The sequence below is a fragment of the Maylandia zebra genome, linkage group LG6 (assembly GCF_041146795.1).
Source record: "Maylandia zebra isolate NMK-2024a linkage group LG6, Mzebra_GT3a, whole genome shotgun sequence".
NCBI lineage: Eukaryota > Metazoa > Chordata > Actinopteri > Cichliformes > Cichlidae > Maylandia > Maylandia zebra.
Window position 1 is genome coordinate 28466706 of NC_135172.1, and position 13254 is coordinate 28479959.

The window sequence follows — 13254 nt, forward strand, 5'->3', positions numbered from 1 at the left end:
TTACTATGTGGAAACTATACCAGTAGCCATTGTAGGAGCCCCAAACCTGTGCATTTCCAGGAGTTAAACCAGAAGCTTACACTGCACATGAATACTGGGACTTCTATGATGGTTACGTCTTTTCTAGCCTAAAAAACTTCATCTGGTATTGGGATACATAAAATTTGCTGCCAGGTAGGGGCTAACAAACCTATGAGGGCCTAAAATTGGTTCGGACTGGTTTCTAAAAAAAGGCTGTGGGGAATATGGGGTATTAATAGTGGTCTGTGGGGAGGAGTGGGAGTGGGGAGTGACTTACACGGAGATGCGGGTGAGCTGAGTCCGCCGTCAGTCGGCGTGCTGATGGTTTTAGAGTCGGGCATGGGGAGGGGCACAGGGCGAGCCACCGGGGGTGGCGGGGGCAGCAGGAAGGAGCCCGGCATTTTGCTCTGGCCACCTCCATTAGGCTGCAGATGGACCATACAGACAGGGTGAGCAGGACACACCCCGAGAATATACAGTATATAGGAAGCCAGACACACACGTACAACACAAAGTCACACAGACAGAGCCCCATTTAAATACTGGAGACTCATATACAGACAAAACCATACAGAATCCAAACAGACAGACTAAAACACACCCATACTTGCACACAGGGTTGAGGGAGACTCACATAGCTTTAAGACAAAACAAAAAAATATTGCCGTCTGGTCAAAAGTAGTGAAAAAAATAAGATGTGGAAAAGTGATGAACATCGTCACACACAGGGGGAGAAGAAAAACTGAGTTTTCCATGAGGGACAGTGAGGGATTGTTAAGGGAAGTCGTTGCGGCGCAAGAAGGAGAAAATCAGCAATGTGTACAAGATGTCTTGGTGCTTGCGTGCCTGTCCATCATGTAGTGCAGATGCAATAAAAAAAGATGTTACTGTTTCTTTAGAGTGTGAAGTAACGTGAACAAAGGATAATAGGTCATGAAAAAGGGCTTGAGGAAGTTAATATAAAAAGCCAAGTTTGCAGTAGAGGTTTACAGTAGTACCTTATTTAATGTGTCAGAATAGTTCAGAAATACCTCTGAAAGACCAGCTGTATGCTCTGTTTTGCTGATTGTATCTGTAGCTTTCAGCACAGTGAGTATGGGATTGTTATTGGGGAGCTCATCTGGGTATCACCCTTTACTAAAGTTTCACCTAATTAGACCCACGGCACTTTAAAAAGGCTCAGCTGTGTCCCCAAAAATCCCCCCTTCAGCTTCTGCAATGAGTTTCTTCTCCATCTACAGCTGCACACTAGCTCCCACAGCTTGGTGTGTTTCAGTAATCATCTTTTAAATCCTTCTGCAGTGTGACTTTTTTTTTTTTTAGCATTTTACTCTCATATACAAAAATGCTAAATAGATAATAATAGATAATTGAAAAGTAGTTATCTATTATATTATTATCTATTAACTATCTGCCACAACATTAAAACCACGGGCCTAGTACCGTCTACCTCCCACTCGTGCCAGCAAAATAGCAAATCCAGATCTAGACCTCAGAAACTGTTCTGTGTATTAAGGGAGCTGAAAGCTGTAAGTCCTGTAAGTTAAAAAGTGGAGCCTTCATGGATCAAACTAGTTTTTACATCCCACATAGACTGAATTGAGATCTGAGGAGTTTGGAGGTGAAGTCAGCACACTGAACTCTTTGTCATATTTGTCAAACCATTTCTGAACAATATTCATAGACGTCATCCACACGATCCAAGATGTCCCAGCAGACCGCCACACTGCCTCCACCAACTTGCCTTATTCCTGTCGTGCATTGTCAAGAGACTGACACACATCTGGCCACCTTCTTCCATGGTCTAGCTCTGAAGCTCACATATATCCCAACATTTATATACCAGGTCCATTGTAATCCAATAATAAATAATATTCAGTTCACCTTTCACCGGTTTACATATTGTGGCTCGTTGGTGTATATTACTCGGTCTCAACGGCACACATTATGCCAAGAAAATTATCGTGGCATACTGCGAAGGGGCATTTACCTCTAGAGAGAGTTTTGGAGAGTAAAGGAATGTCACAAAGGATGACAATCAATAAATCACTACTGGAGCACAGATGTAGTCTTTAAATATCTACTTCTGGTTTCTTCCAAGGATACTCTCCAAACAAAATTAATCTTGATCTGTCTACAAATCTGGTCTCGCCAAAGCTTTCAGCCTTGCTTCTCTAAAGTAAACGTTTAACCCAGTGCATACCTACAATATGGCCGGCCACGCTACAAAGGCTTCTGTTCCTGACAGACCCCTCCCCATCTGAACATTTCAGACGGGCATAATCTTCCAATTCTGGGAGAAGGCATGGCATTATATTATATTGAGCCTGTGATGAAAATGTGCTCTGGCGTCTTCCCCCATAATTTCCTCCAGCTGAGTTTTTTCTGATTAAGCACATCTGGCCCCCTCCTCCTGTTGATTTGCCCTGCGACCATCCCTGGTGGAGCCGTTTCACTTCATAAAGATTGTTCTGTATGCAGGTTTTGGCTTACTGCACCTTCTGTGTATTTACTTGTTTGCACTACATCCTCTTCAGTAACTTCCATTAATAAATACACCAGTTTTAATAATATTTCATAGTAGTTTGTTTTCCAAACTAATGTAGCACACCATCCTTCAGGCACTGCCCCTCCTTTTGCAGGATCCATAGAAAACTTACCTGTGCGCTGGGCTGGCCTGTGCCGTCGGTGCAGACAAACTGCACAAACTCCTTAAGCGGGTCCTGGTGGTGATGGTAGCGTATGGTGGGGTGGGTGAAGTACGGGCTGGACTGCTGGATGATAGAGGAGGAAGGGAAGTGCAGGGCTGAGGCTGAGGCACGGGGACTCCCTGAGAAGAAAAGTAGATAGGAGAGAGGAAAGGAAAGGGGAGGAGGAAGAGAAACATAAAAAGAAGAGAGACCGAAAGTGGAAAACAAATGCAGTGAGCTTAAGGTCATTCTGTTGTATTTCTACACAAATACAGCACACTATGATAGAGAGTACATGAACATGCACACCTACGACACCTATGCTAACATGAACATGCATATATTTTAACTAAGCGCTAAGACAGCTGGCATCAATGTCCAAGTTGTCATTTAGGCCCCATTATTGTCCTAACGCAGAAAATAGCTGTGACACTCTTGTGGTTGACTGACTGAAGCTGTTTCTGCTTACAAATGACTGGCATTATCCCTGGCTATTGAGCAACATCTGGTCCCATTCATTTTATAAATCAGCCCACTAGATTTCTCTGTACCTCTGGTAAGCCTGGCATCACAACACATGCACACACACAGTTTCACAGCCACATAAACGCTAGTGTGTTACAGTATTTTCTGCCTTCTGCTCCCTCTTCATTTCTCTCTCTCACCCACACACACACACACACACACACACACACAGACACACACAAACTGCTCGGGTATGACAGAGTCACACTCACACACGGACACACACACTGGGTTTTTCCACTTTTGTTTTATTGCTTGTCAGTGATGTGTAATCAATCAGCAGCGTATCCTTGCTGTGCGGTTCTGCCCAGTAGTTTGAAGCTTGAGAGAGAATCTCCCCTCTGCTCCCAACCGACCACAAAACACCTCCCAGAGACATTAGTCAGCCAGCCAGCCAACCACACACACACACATTCACAATCTAGGCTCCACTGTCTGTCCTGTCTGCTGTGATTCTATGGCTTTGGCAATTTGGCACACCAAACTAAAGAGGCAAGCTGCTAGGTGAGGGGAGTCTGGCGTACAAGCATCTGTGATTATGTCTGTCACCTACTATCTCTTGTGGATACTGTACTCACAAAGTGAAGTTCAAAGTTTCCATGTTTGGTGAAACTGATGTTCAAGCCTTTTTGTGTCAGCACCGTGCCTGTGGGTTCTCTTTTGTGTGTGTGTGTTTCCATGTCAGTATGTGTAGTTTTGTAGTGTATGCATATGAATGGGTTGCCGTGTCTGGTGCAGCTTGCGTGTGTCTTTTTACATACAGTATATTGTTGTGTGTCTGTGTGTAATCGCTGCCACAATGGCCGACACTCCAGACTAATATAATCAGGCAACAGTTAATCTGGCAGCTCTCCATGTGAGTCTGGAGCCAAAAACAGGACGTAAACCATCTCGCTCGTACCCCTGAGCAGCCACACTCGCTAGACCTATACACCAAGAGTTAACAGCTTCAACCCATCCAAGGCAAACCATGGTTGATAACTGCTTTCCCCCCCATTCCTTTCTAGCCCCATCTCTCTTTTCATCCCCCTCTCCTTCCCTCCCTCCCGACATCCTCCAGTCTCTTTATAGAACCAAGGCCTCCGAGGGACATTCCATTTGGATGGCAGCCATTTTAGCACAGAGAGTCCTCCACAAGAGTGTAAATGTACACACACGCGCTTGTGTGCATCAGTGTGTACGTGCACAAACGCACCACGACACAATCTCTCTACGCCGCCTCATTACAGCCTCTCTATTACATGAAAACCTTTCGCCAACTGTCTAACACACAAACACACACAGACATACATACACGCAGTTTGGAGAGTGCATGAAGTTAGTTGAGAAACAAAGAAAGCTGAGCTAGTCCCTGACACCTCGTGCGCAAAACAGGAGGAAATTTTAGAAATCAATTCAAAATTCAATCTGGTGTTTTGGATTCTTTAGATGCTATGAGACTGCTCTGAGCAGATAAACAACTTGGCTTAATGCTGCCAGATCCAGTCAGGACTATATTATCTAAATATACTTTGGGGAGCTCCGCAAGTAAAATTCAATACGTTTCAACATGGAGGGCAATGAGTCCAAATGACCTTTACATGGCAGGTCTGGTTTGGCAGCGGACCAATCCATCCCTTTGAGAGACAAATGGAATGAGAGGGAGCGACAGGGAGAGGAGGACATATTTATTCTTTTGAAAAGTGAGACCAGTCTGCGGGGACTTGTTGGCAAACTTGAGATCCTGGAGACTTCGGGAATTCTCTGACTCGAGATGAACAAACCATGTCGGTTACCCTATAGGACTGAAAAGCTCTTACGAGGACAACTTCCCCTTAGCGCCTTTATTAAAACAAGACCTTGGAAACACTGGAGGTTACTTTGAGAATTTTACCCGCTACACTGTACACCTGTGCAACTACATGGGTTCAAACACTTTATCAGTTCCCTTGCTGGCTTCTAAGTTGTTATGAATCTCTTTAATCTGCATTTGCGCCTGAGAACTAACAAACATATCTTTTAAAGAACAAAAATACAACCTCAGTGTAAGTCTAAATGTAAAAAGAAGGAAAACCAAACAAAGAAGCACTGGCTGGCTCTAATGTGCACTATAGCAAAGGCAGCGTCACTACAGATACTGGTTCTTTGCTGTCTTTGGCTTTTTTAATAAATTCAAAAATATATATTTTCACTTTCACTTGATTGATTGCTCCATATGGTGGTAAGTTTACATATCCAGTCAAGGTCATTATTTCAGAGTGAACAGCTTTGTCAGTTTAAATGCAAGGCTTCTACAATCGTTACGACAAAATGCATGAAGCAGTAAGATGAGAGGCAAATCAGTCACAAATGCATGGATGCAGCACTGGTACCATGCGATGGTAATATTATAAACACAGGCACAAAGATGGTGGTAAAAATGGATGGATGGAGAGAGGCTGAAAGAGAGAGAGAGGAATTTATGCCAAGCCGTGATGATAGCAGTAACACTGAACAGGTGAAACTCTGCAGGCATATTGCTTCTCAGCAGTTGCAACTGTAAGACTGGAAAGTTTTGTTTGCTTTCTCAGCAAGTACGTTTTGGATTTTTATTTTCAGGCACATGATAGCTGAATTTATTTTGTCTCCGGATGAGTTTGGGGGGAGTAAATACTGCAATCTAGGATTTGACACTCCCTTTCCTTCTCTCTCTTTTTCAGATTTAAAGGGGGAGGGGAAAGGTTGAGTTGTTGGGGTCATGGCAGGGCTCTCACCTGGTCTCACTCCTGCCAGCACAGGCAGCGGGTGGTGTGTGAACGCCATGCGGGGAGACCTCGTCTGGGAAGTCAGGGCGTTGAAATCAAACTTCCCCGGCTTCTTAAGTGAACCAGGCGAGGACAGTCCTGGCGAAAAAAAATGGGATCAACAAAAAAAAAAAAAAAAAAAAAAAAAAAAGTGGGGGTAAGAGGGAGGAAAAGAGAGAGGTTGTTTTAATCAACAAAATGTTGCTTATTTGACTGGCTACACTAAAAAAAAAAATCAGTTTGATTCCTATTGAAGGGGACTTGAACAGTGACGACTTTCTTATTAGATTGTTAAATTTTCTCATTGGTTGATGGCAGTGCATTGTCGTCCCCCTGTCCTTTCTGGCTGTAGGCCATTGACTCGCTTGAATGAGTCTGTCAGAGGACTGCAACCACAAAACATAAAGATACTCAAAAGACCAGAAGATTTTTCCCTTTTTTTCCTAATCCTATTCTGTAATTATTAATTCAGAGACACACTTCAGGATTCCCAACTACCAGCTTTGGCCTGAGTAATATTTCATAACCTAAGTGCGTGTCTTCAAAGGAAAAAGGGAGAAAAATACCTAAACCCAAACTGAATCTGGGCTTTTTGTTTTAGTGCCAAAAAACATCTGTAGCTATAATAATCTCTTCTGTGCCAATGTATGTTTTTCTGTCTCATCTCTTTCTGTTTCTCTCTCTCTTTCAGGTGCCAACTGTAGCGTTTTTGTGTACGAGCACGGCCACCATACAGCCAGAGTCAGCTAGCTGTGGTCTGGCTTCAGCAAAGCTCACAGGCTGGCTGCACGAGAAGACAGCTTCATTCAGAAATAGCACACACTGTACAGTATGGACACGGCAGCTGCTGAGTGCGAAAGACAAGCAGACGGACAGAGAGGGGAGACAGAGGGAGAGGAGAGGGAGAACGAGAGAGGCGAGAAGAACGTGGGAGACATGAAAATATGTGAGGGAGCAAGAGAGCAAAGCGGAACCTGTGAAAAATGCAGAAGCGTCTTTTTCTTTATTGCATTGCTCTGACAACACGTATGAAATTGGAATGTCATAAGATGTTTAGTATGGTTATTATCTCTCGCGAGCACACACTCACACCCGTCTCAACACACTTGAAAGGCCGCCTTATTTAACTGCTGAAACAATAGACTAATTTCTTCTTCTCTAAGTTTTCTTCTAATCTTCCTAACAAGTGAGTGGTGCGACACTGTTCTCTTTTTAAACTTTTTTAGACTGTTGTTTTGTAGTCTATTTCTGTGGCCCCTCCGCATCAAACAAGGCATTAAATATGATTCCTCCTCAGTTCTCCAGCTGGAGACGTGTGAAAGTCTATGGGAGTGTGGGGGCGTGCAAAACCTTCCCTCCCTGTGTGAAAGAGTTAAGTCTCAAGCAGGTGGGAGTGAATATGTGTGAACCATTTATGTCTTTAGCAGACATATAACCCCCCACCCAAATGTAGCGGGAGTCTGGGGGCGTATTGTACTGTCAGACAGATTCCAAGCATGAAAACAACCCCGATCCCACTTCTGACACCAGCAGTTAGCAGTGATTGCTATGACACTGTCACACTGGTGGGAGAAAGGTGGAAATAAGAGCAGACTGCTGAGACTGAAAGACAGAAAGGCACCGGAGGGGAAAGCTAGGAAAAGCTGAGATTTAGAGGAAAGTGTAAAAACCAGAACCATGTGGATTATACAATTATATTTTCAGAGAAGCAATCTTGTAGGTTTTCATTTAAGAAGTAAAAAAATGAATCCAAATTATAGAAATGAAAGCCAGGATCCACAGAGAGGATCAGATGAAGACTGACATCTGTATATATAGGAAGTTATAGCAGTGTCGTAAACAGCAAGGGACTGGAAAGACAATATTTTATTACTTCAGAGGCTATGCAATGGTCTGATCTGGCACGTGTGCATGTGTGTGTGCGTGTGTGTGTGTGTGTGTGTGTGTGTGTGTGTGTGTGTGTGTGTGTGTGTGTGTGTGCCACAACTGCACTGTTTCCTCTTCTGGCAAGCCTTAGTATTTCACTGGCAACCAATCAAGCGTTCCCATGATGACCCTTCTGTCTCTTTGCACTAACAGGCCTGCCACCAGATGCGCCTCTGAAGAACACACAGACGCAAACACACACATATTCATGCACTCACACACAGTTGGAAAAGACAGGAGATAGTGATTTAAAGAAGTAAAGGAAAGTTGGGGAATTCTCCTCTCTCCAGTGATTTAAGACGCATATGTCCAAAACCTCCAGCCGTATCCCTCCAAGGGCTTGTAACACTTAACTCAAAGAACCAAGCAAAGCTCCCACCACCACAAGTCTCTGGTGTCTTAGGAAAAATTTGCGATCATTTGGAACTAATATGAAATCGTGGTTGTTTCGATCGCTTCCACTAACCTCCCCCAACCCTCTATGCCCCTGTGGAGCAGATGTCTCCAGCATCCTCATGGATCCCAAGGCTACACATACATTGAAACACCATCTGGGACCAAGCTTCAGCTGTGCAAGTGTGTGTGCGTGCGCATGTGTGTCTAACTGATATCTGTATGTAGCTGTGTTTGTGTGATCTATTTGAATCTGTCTTCATACATCTCTGGGTGCCTTTGATTGTGTGGGCTCTGTTGGTTATAGTGGAAGTCAAGAAGAGTAAATGGTGCTATGGACAGGCTGCGAGGTGCACCTGTGGGGTTCCTTTGTTTGTGTGTGTGTGTGTGTGTGTGTGTGTGTGTGTGTGTGTGTGTGTGTGTGCCTGCTTGTTTGCATTCCCCCACCTGAACAGGAAATCCCAATGGCAGGTGGAATATTTTATTAAATAGACACAGACTACCAAATATCACACATTCTCCCCTTCGTGCTTCTTGTGCTAGCCACGATTTAAAATGATTACCAAATCCACAAAAAAAAGCCCGTCAATTACAAAAGCTTTTGGCTTTTCAATTTTTCGCCTGGATTTTGTAAATTAATTGGGGAAACGGTCCAGATTTGCATGCAACTCTACACACTTATTTGCCAAACTCATTAGGAAGTGTACACGGCTGTTTGCTGCACTGGATAGTAAGGGTGTCGCTATACACACACACACACATAGACACACAGAGGAAGTGAGAGCAAGTGAGAGAGGAAAAAGCTGGGAGGTAAGGCTCTGGTGCGCTAAGGCGTGCAGGAACCTCTGCTGTGGCTCTGATGAGCAGCCTCTTAATTACATTTACAGCTAAGTAGAGCAGGAGCAGGAGAGCAGACGCTGAGGCTCGAGTGAGAGTAGTCTGGGGCAAAACCTAACCAAGGCTCTTGGCTTCTCTAGTTCACACCGTGATAACCCCTGTCTCTCATTAGCTCTCACCATTTGAGTACCAAAGTCATCTTCTCTCCTCTCTTCTGTTTTGCACCACCCACTTTTCCTTTTACACTTGCCTAATTTCTGGTTCTCTTGCCGCCTTTTCTCCTCTGACATGTTTTCCCTCCCCAGGGCTATTCCTGCTGTACACATTTTCAATTAGACAGAAGGGACGCAGGGAAGAAGGGCTGAAGGGAGAACTAGGGAGCAAGAGGAAGGGTTTTACACCTCTGATCCACAGAAGAGTCCTAATGAGGGATTTGAGGCAAGGGAGGGATGGAGCAACAGAGAGATGGAGGCAAGGCAGACACCTGAACACCTGCAGGGGTGGGGAGTATGATAAGCGCGTGTATTTAAATGTGTGAACGTCTGCATGTGAGGGGGGTTGTAAGTGTGCGAGTCCCAGTATGGGGTGGTCGTCTATGTACATTGCGCTTGTGTGTGGGTGTTTATGCATATGAGTGAGTCACTGTGCAAGTGTGTGAGTGCCAGAGTGGGTGCAGCCACTGAATATGCCTGCTGGTGTTGTCAGTGTAAGTCTGGTGAAATCTGGTGAAATCGGTTAGTTAAATGAAGCTATTGTGCACATTTCCAGCTCCATGTGTATTATCCTGGACTCTACTAGGGTGGCTTTGCATGATTTACAGTTCAAAATAATGCTTTTTTATCTTATACTCACCCTCATTTCATCCACTGACTAAAATAAAACAATTTAGCTCCCTACCACCTCCAATTAAGCCAAACCTCTTCCAACTGGCTTTGTCAGTTTAAATATGCTCAAAGCTGAGCATATTAGGGATATCTACTCTCACAAAAAATGAGCTAAGGGGAAGAAAAAAATTGTCTAAAACAGAACAGTTGGCTCTTTTGGCTCACATGGATTATTTGCACACAGACTGATCAAATTATATGGAACTTTTCCCATGTTTATTATGACCCTCCACCACAGTAACACTATATAAATATGACAGAAAACTGGATATTCCCTTACAGTCCTGGCACTTTACACCACAAAAAATGAAACTTTCATCAGCATCATTGACATCAGTTAGTAAACAGCTAAACACAAATGAAAGTTTTACACACTTTTAGCATGCTATAGTTGTCCTCCCCACATTTATGCAACACACAAACACATAATGTGTGTATGTATATCTATCTATCTATCTATCTATCTATCTATATTTTATACACACACACACACACACACACACACACACACACACTTATACATACACACAGAGGAATGACTGAGCTACATAAAAGCTGATAAATAGTAAATAAATATGAGTGTAATCAATGTTGTTCTAACCATGGTAAGGAAACTGCACGCCATCGTTTTCATGTTTTATCTTCCTCTCCTGCACACTCGCCAAATGGTGCTGCACTGAAAGTGAAGAAGGGTATTGTTAACAATGAGATAGGGGAAGAATAAGAGAAAAAAGAGGAGAAGATATATAGACAGGAGAGAGAGAGAGAGTTAAGTGTGAGCATTTGTGTATGATGGAGGTTGTGAATCACTTATAATTGACAACAGATCAGGTAAACTGTATGCATGATAGTGGCGTTAAGGTGAGGGTGAGAACATATGAATGCTTGAAGAAAAGTGACCAAGAAAGGGGTTCAGGTATTGAGGAGGTAGAATAAAGAGCAAAATGTCCGGAGCTAAATGACACAAGTATTACTACCAAAACAATGGAGACACTAAACTAAAATATTTGGTGCATTTAGCATTGTCATTTTTATTATTCATCTCTCTTTTATTAAGGCATGTATTTGCATTTCTGTCATATGCGAGACATGTGACTTTAAACATTTTCTGTTTCAAGGTTACATATTTTATATTCACGTGTTTGAGTATATGGTTTCACACCAAACTTTTAAATACAAACAGATCCTAGTCAAACACAGCCATTGTTTTCAATAATATATTAACTAAGCATGAGCAAATTAACTACTGTGTGTATCTGTAAGTAGAGTGATCAGACTGTGCCACAGAGCCTTAAGAAAGGTGAGTGGAGGTGTATGAGTGGTCTCCAGGGCTGAGTACATCACCACAGTGACAGCAACAGATTGCGGTAGGGAGAAGTGACAAAGTCAGATGGAGGGATCAGTTTGGACTTGGGGGTGCAAATCAGGCAGAAAGTGCAAAAGCTTCATGATGCTTCAAGGGATAGGTGTGGGGTGGGGTAGGAGGGTACCTGATTCCATGTCATTAGGCCACGCACTGGACTGGGAGGAGCTGGCAGCAGGCGAACGCCCAGGGTAGAAAACATCATCTGTGGGGCTCTCCAGCTCGCTATCATCTAAGGACTTCCGCTTAGTGGAGCTGCAGACACGAGAGGATATTTGGTGGTTGGAGTAAAAGTGGAAGGGATAAATGGAGAGAGTGAGAGCAGGTAGGATTTTTTTTAATAAAAATATATGATGGGAAGGACAACACCTAGCAGAAGTAAGAACTTTTCATATAAACAGACTTTTTTTTTTGCATTTTAGGGGAAACAAAATCACAAAGTCTTGGAGCAGACAAAGCACAATGAATGTCAAAACTGTGAATGGAAAAGGAAGAAAGAGAAGGCAAAGTCAGAAAGTAGAGGCAGTCACACACGACTTTCTGAAAGTGTTTGTGCGTGCTTTCCTGTGCATGTGTCTCGCCAAGTTGTATCTTTTATATTTTTTAGATGAAGCTCAGGTTTATAACTACCTCCTTGGAAGGTTTGCGTACAACTCCACCTCAGACCTAAAGTGACAGCAGATGACAGAGGTAAGAAGATAGAAAGAAAAGGTTAAGAAAGACCCAGAGAGTAAAAAGCAGAAAGAGACATCACACATTCATAAAGACAAGAGCAGCTAGCTGAGAGACATACACATATATAAAGAGAATCCAAGACTGGGACTGGACTCGTAGTGCATAGCTGCACACCACTCATAACAAGAAACTTCAATGAGATGGTGTACTGTAGCCATCTTTGTGATAACAAGCAATATACGGTTGGTAAATATTACAGTACTGTGATTTCACACTTCCCTCAAGTTTGCCCTTGGCATCACTAACCAAGGCAGAACTGCTAAAGCCACATGGTGGTTTCACCCACTAGACGGTCTACTTATGGTAGACAGCCGTACCTCTCCATGATGTTTCCTGTGCAACGTATACTGTACGTCTGCACAACCTTCACTACTCATGTCTGTGGGGAGTATTTACCTGGTAGAAGGAGGGGAGGTGAGAGAGCGCCGCCCCAGAGCCACCTGGTTAATGTTGTAGTAACTGGGGCTGCTGTCCAGGTCAGCCAGTGAGAAGTTAGGACCCGACGCTGTGGCTACGGGAGCTGACAAGGAGACAAATATAAAGGGAATGTGGGGAGAAAAGAAAAAGGAAGCGAGAAATATGCCAGCATGAGATAAGAGGATATGCTCAAAATGCTATGCTGCATTGTTGCAGTAGATTTTTTTTCAATGAGGAAACAAATGCATTGTATTGTAATTACTCATGTGCAGGCATTTTGTCTGTGTCGTGATCTGGTTTTTCTACTTACTCTGAGACACTCTGACCAGCTCTGCCACATTCCACACTCCTGAGGTGACAAAACAGTCCTGGAAACTCAGGTGGCCTGTACAGACGAGGAAATAATCAAGCTTTTACAAATACACGCAAAAGCTTTGGGAAAACCCACCTCCCCACACAAAAACACAAAAAATGTTAAACTGAAACTCAGGAGACTCCATCTCTAACTCTGTTTGCTGAGCAACATCTATGGGAATACGCAATTGAATTACACTGTATGGACTAAAGTATGGGCCCACACCATCGGGGAAAACACCCGAATTCATAGATTAAAGTGTGTAATTTATGAATTCGGGTGTTTTCATTCCCAGCATCTCAGATGTTTAAAATAAAGCACATAGAAATGAAGAACAACGCAATAA

At 43.4% G+C, this 13254-nt stretch overlaps 1 protein-coding gene across 12 annotated transcripts in view; it reads right to left on the minus strand.

The window, feature by feature from the left end:
* Positions 1 to 13254, minus strand: part of LOC101467845 (nuclear factor 1 X-type) — a 110592-nt gene that overhangs the window by 9766 nt on the left and 87572 nt on the right. For 4 of the 12 annotated variants that reach the window (XM_076885024.1, XM_076885027.1, XM_076885026.1 and 1 more), the window contains 8 exons: positions 12864 to 12938; positions 12533 to 12656; positions 12032 to 12067; positions 11529 to 11656; positions 10640 to 10714; positions 5969 to 6097; positions 2682 to 2851; positions 299 to 446 (listed from right to left, as the gene is read on the minus strand). In XM_076885024.1, the coding sequence (XP_076741139.1) occupies positions 299 to 446; positions 2682 to 2851; positions 5969 to 6097; positions 10640 to 10714; positions 11529 to 11656; positions 12032 to 12067; positions 12533 to 12656; positions 12864 to 12938 (885 nt within the window). The remainder of the gene's footprint in view (positions 1 to 298; positions 447 to 2681; positions 2852 to 5968; positions 6098 to 10639; positions 10715 to 11528; positions 11657 to 12031; positions 12068 to 12532; positions 12657 to 12863; positions 12939 to 13254) is intronic. The other 8 variants (XM_076885033.1, XM_076885032.1, XM_076885028.1 and 5 more) reach the window with 7 other exon arrangements.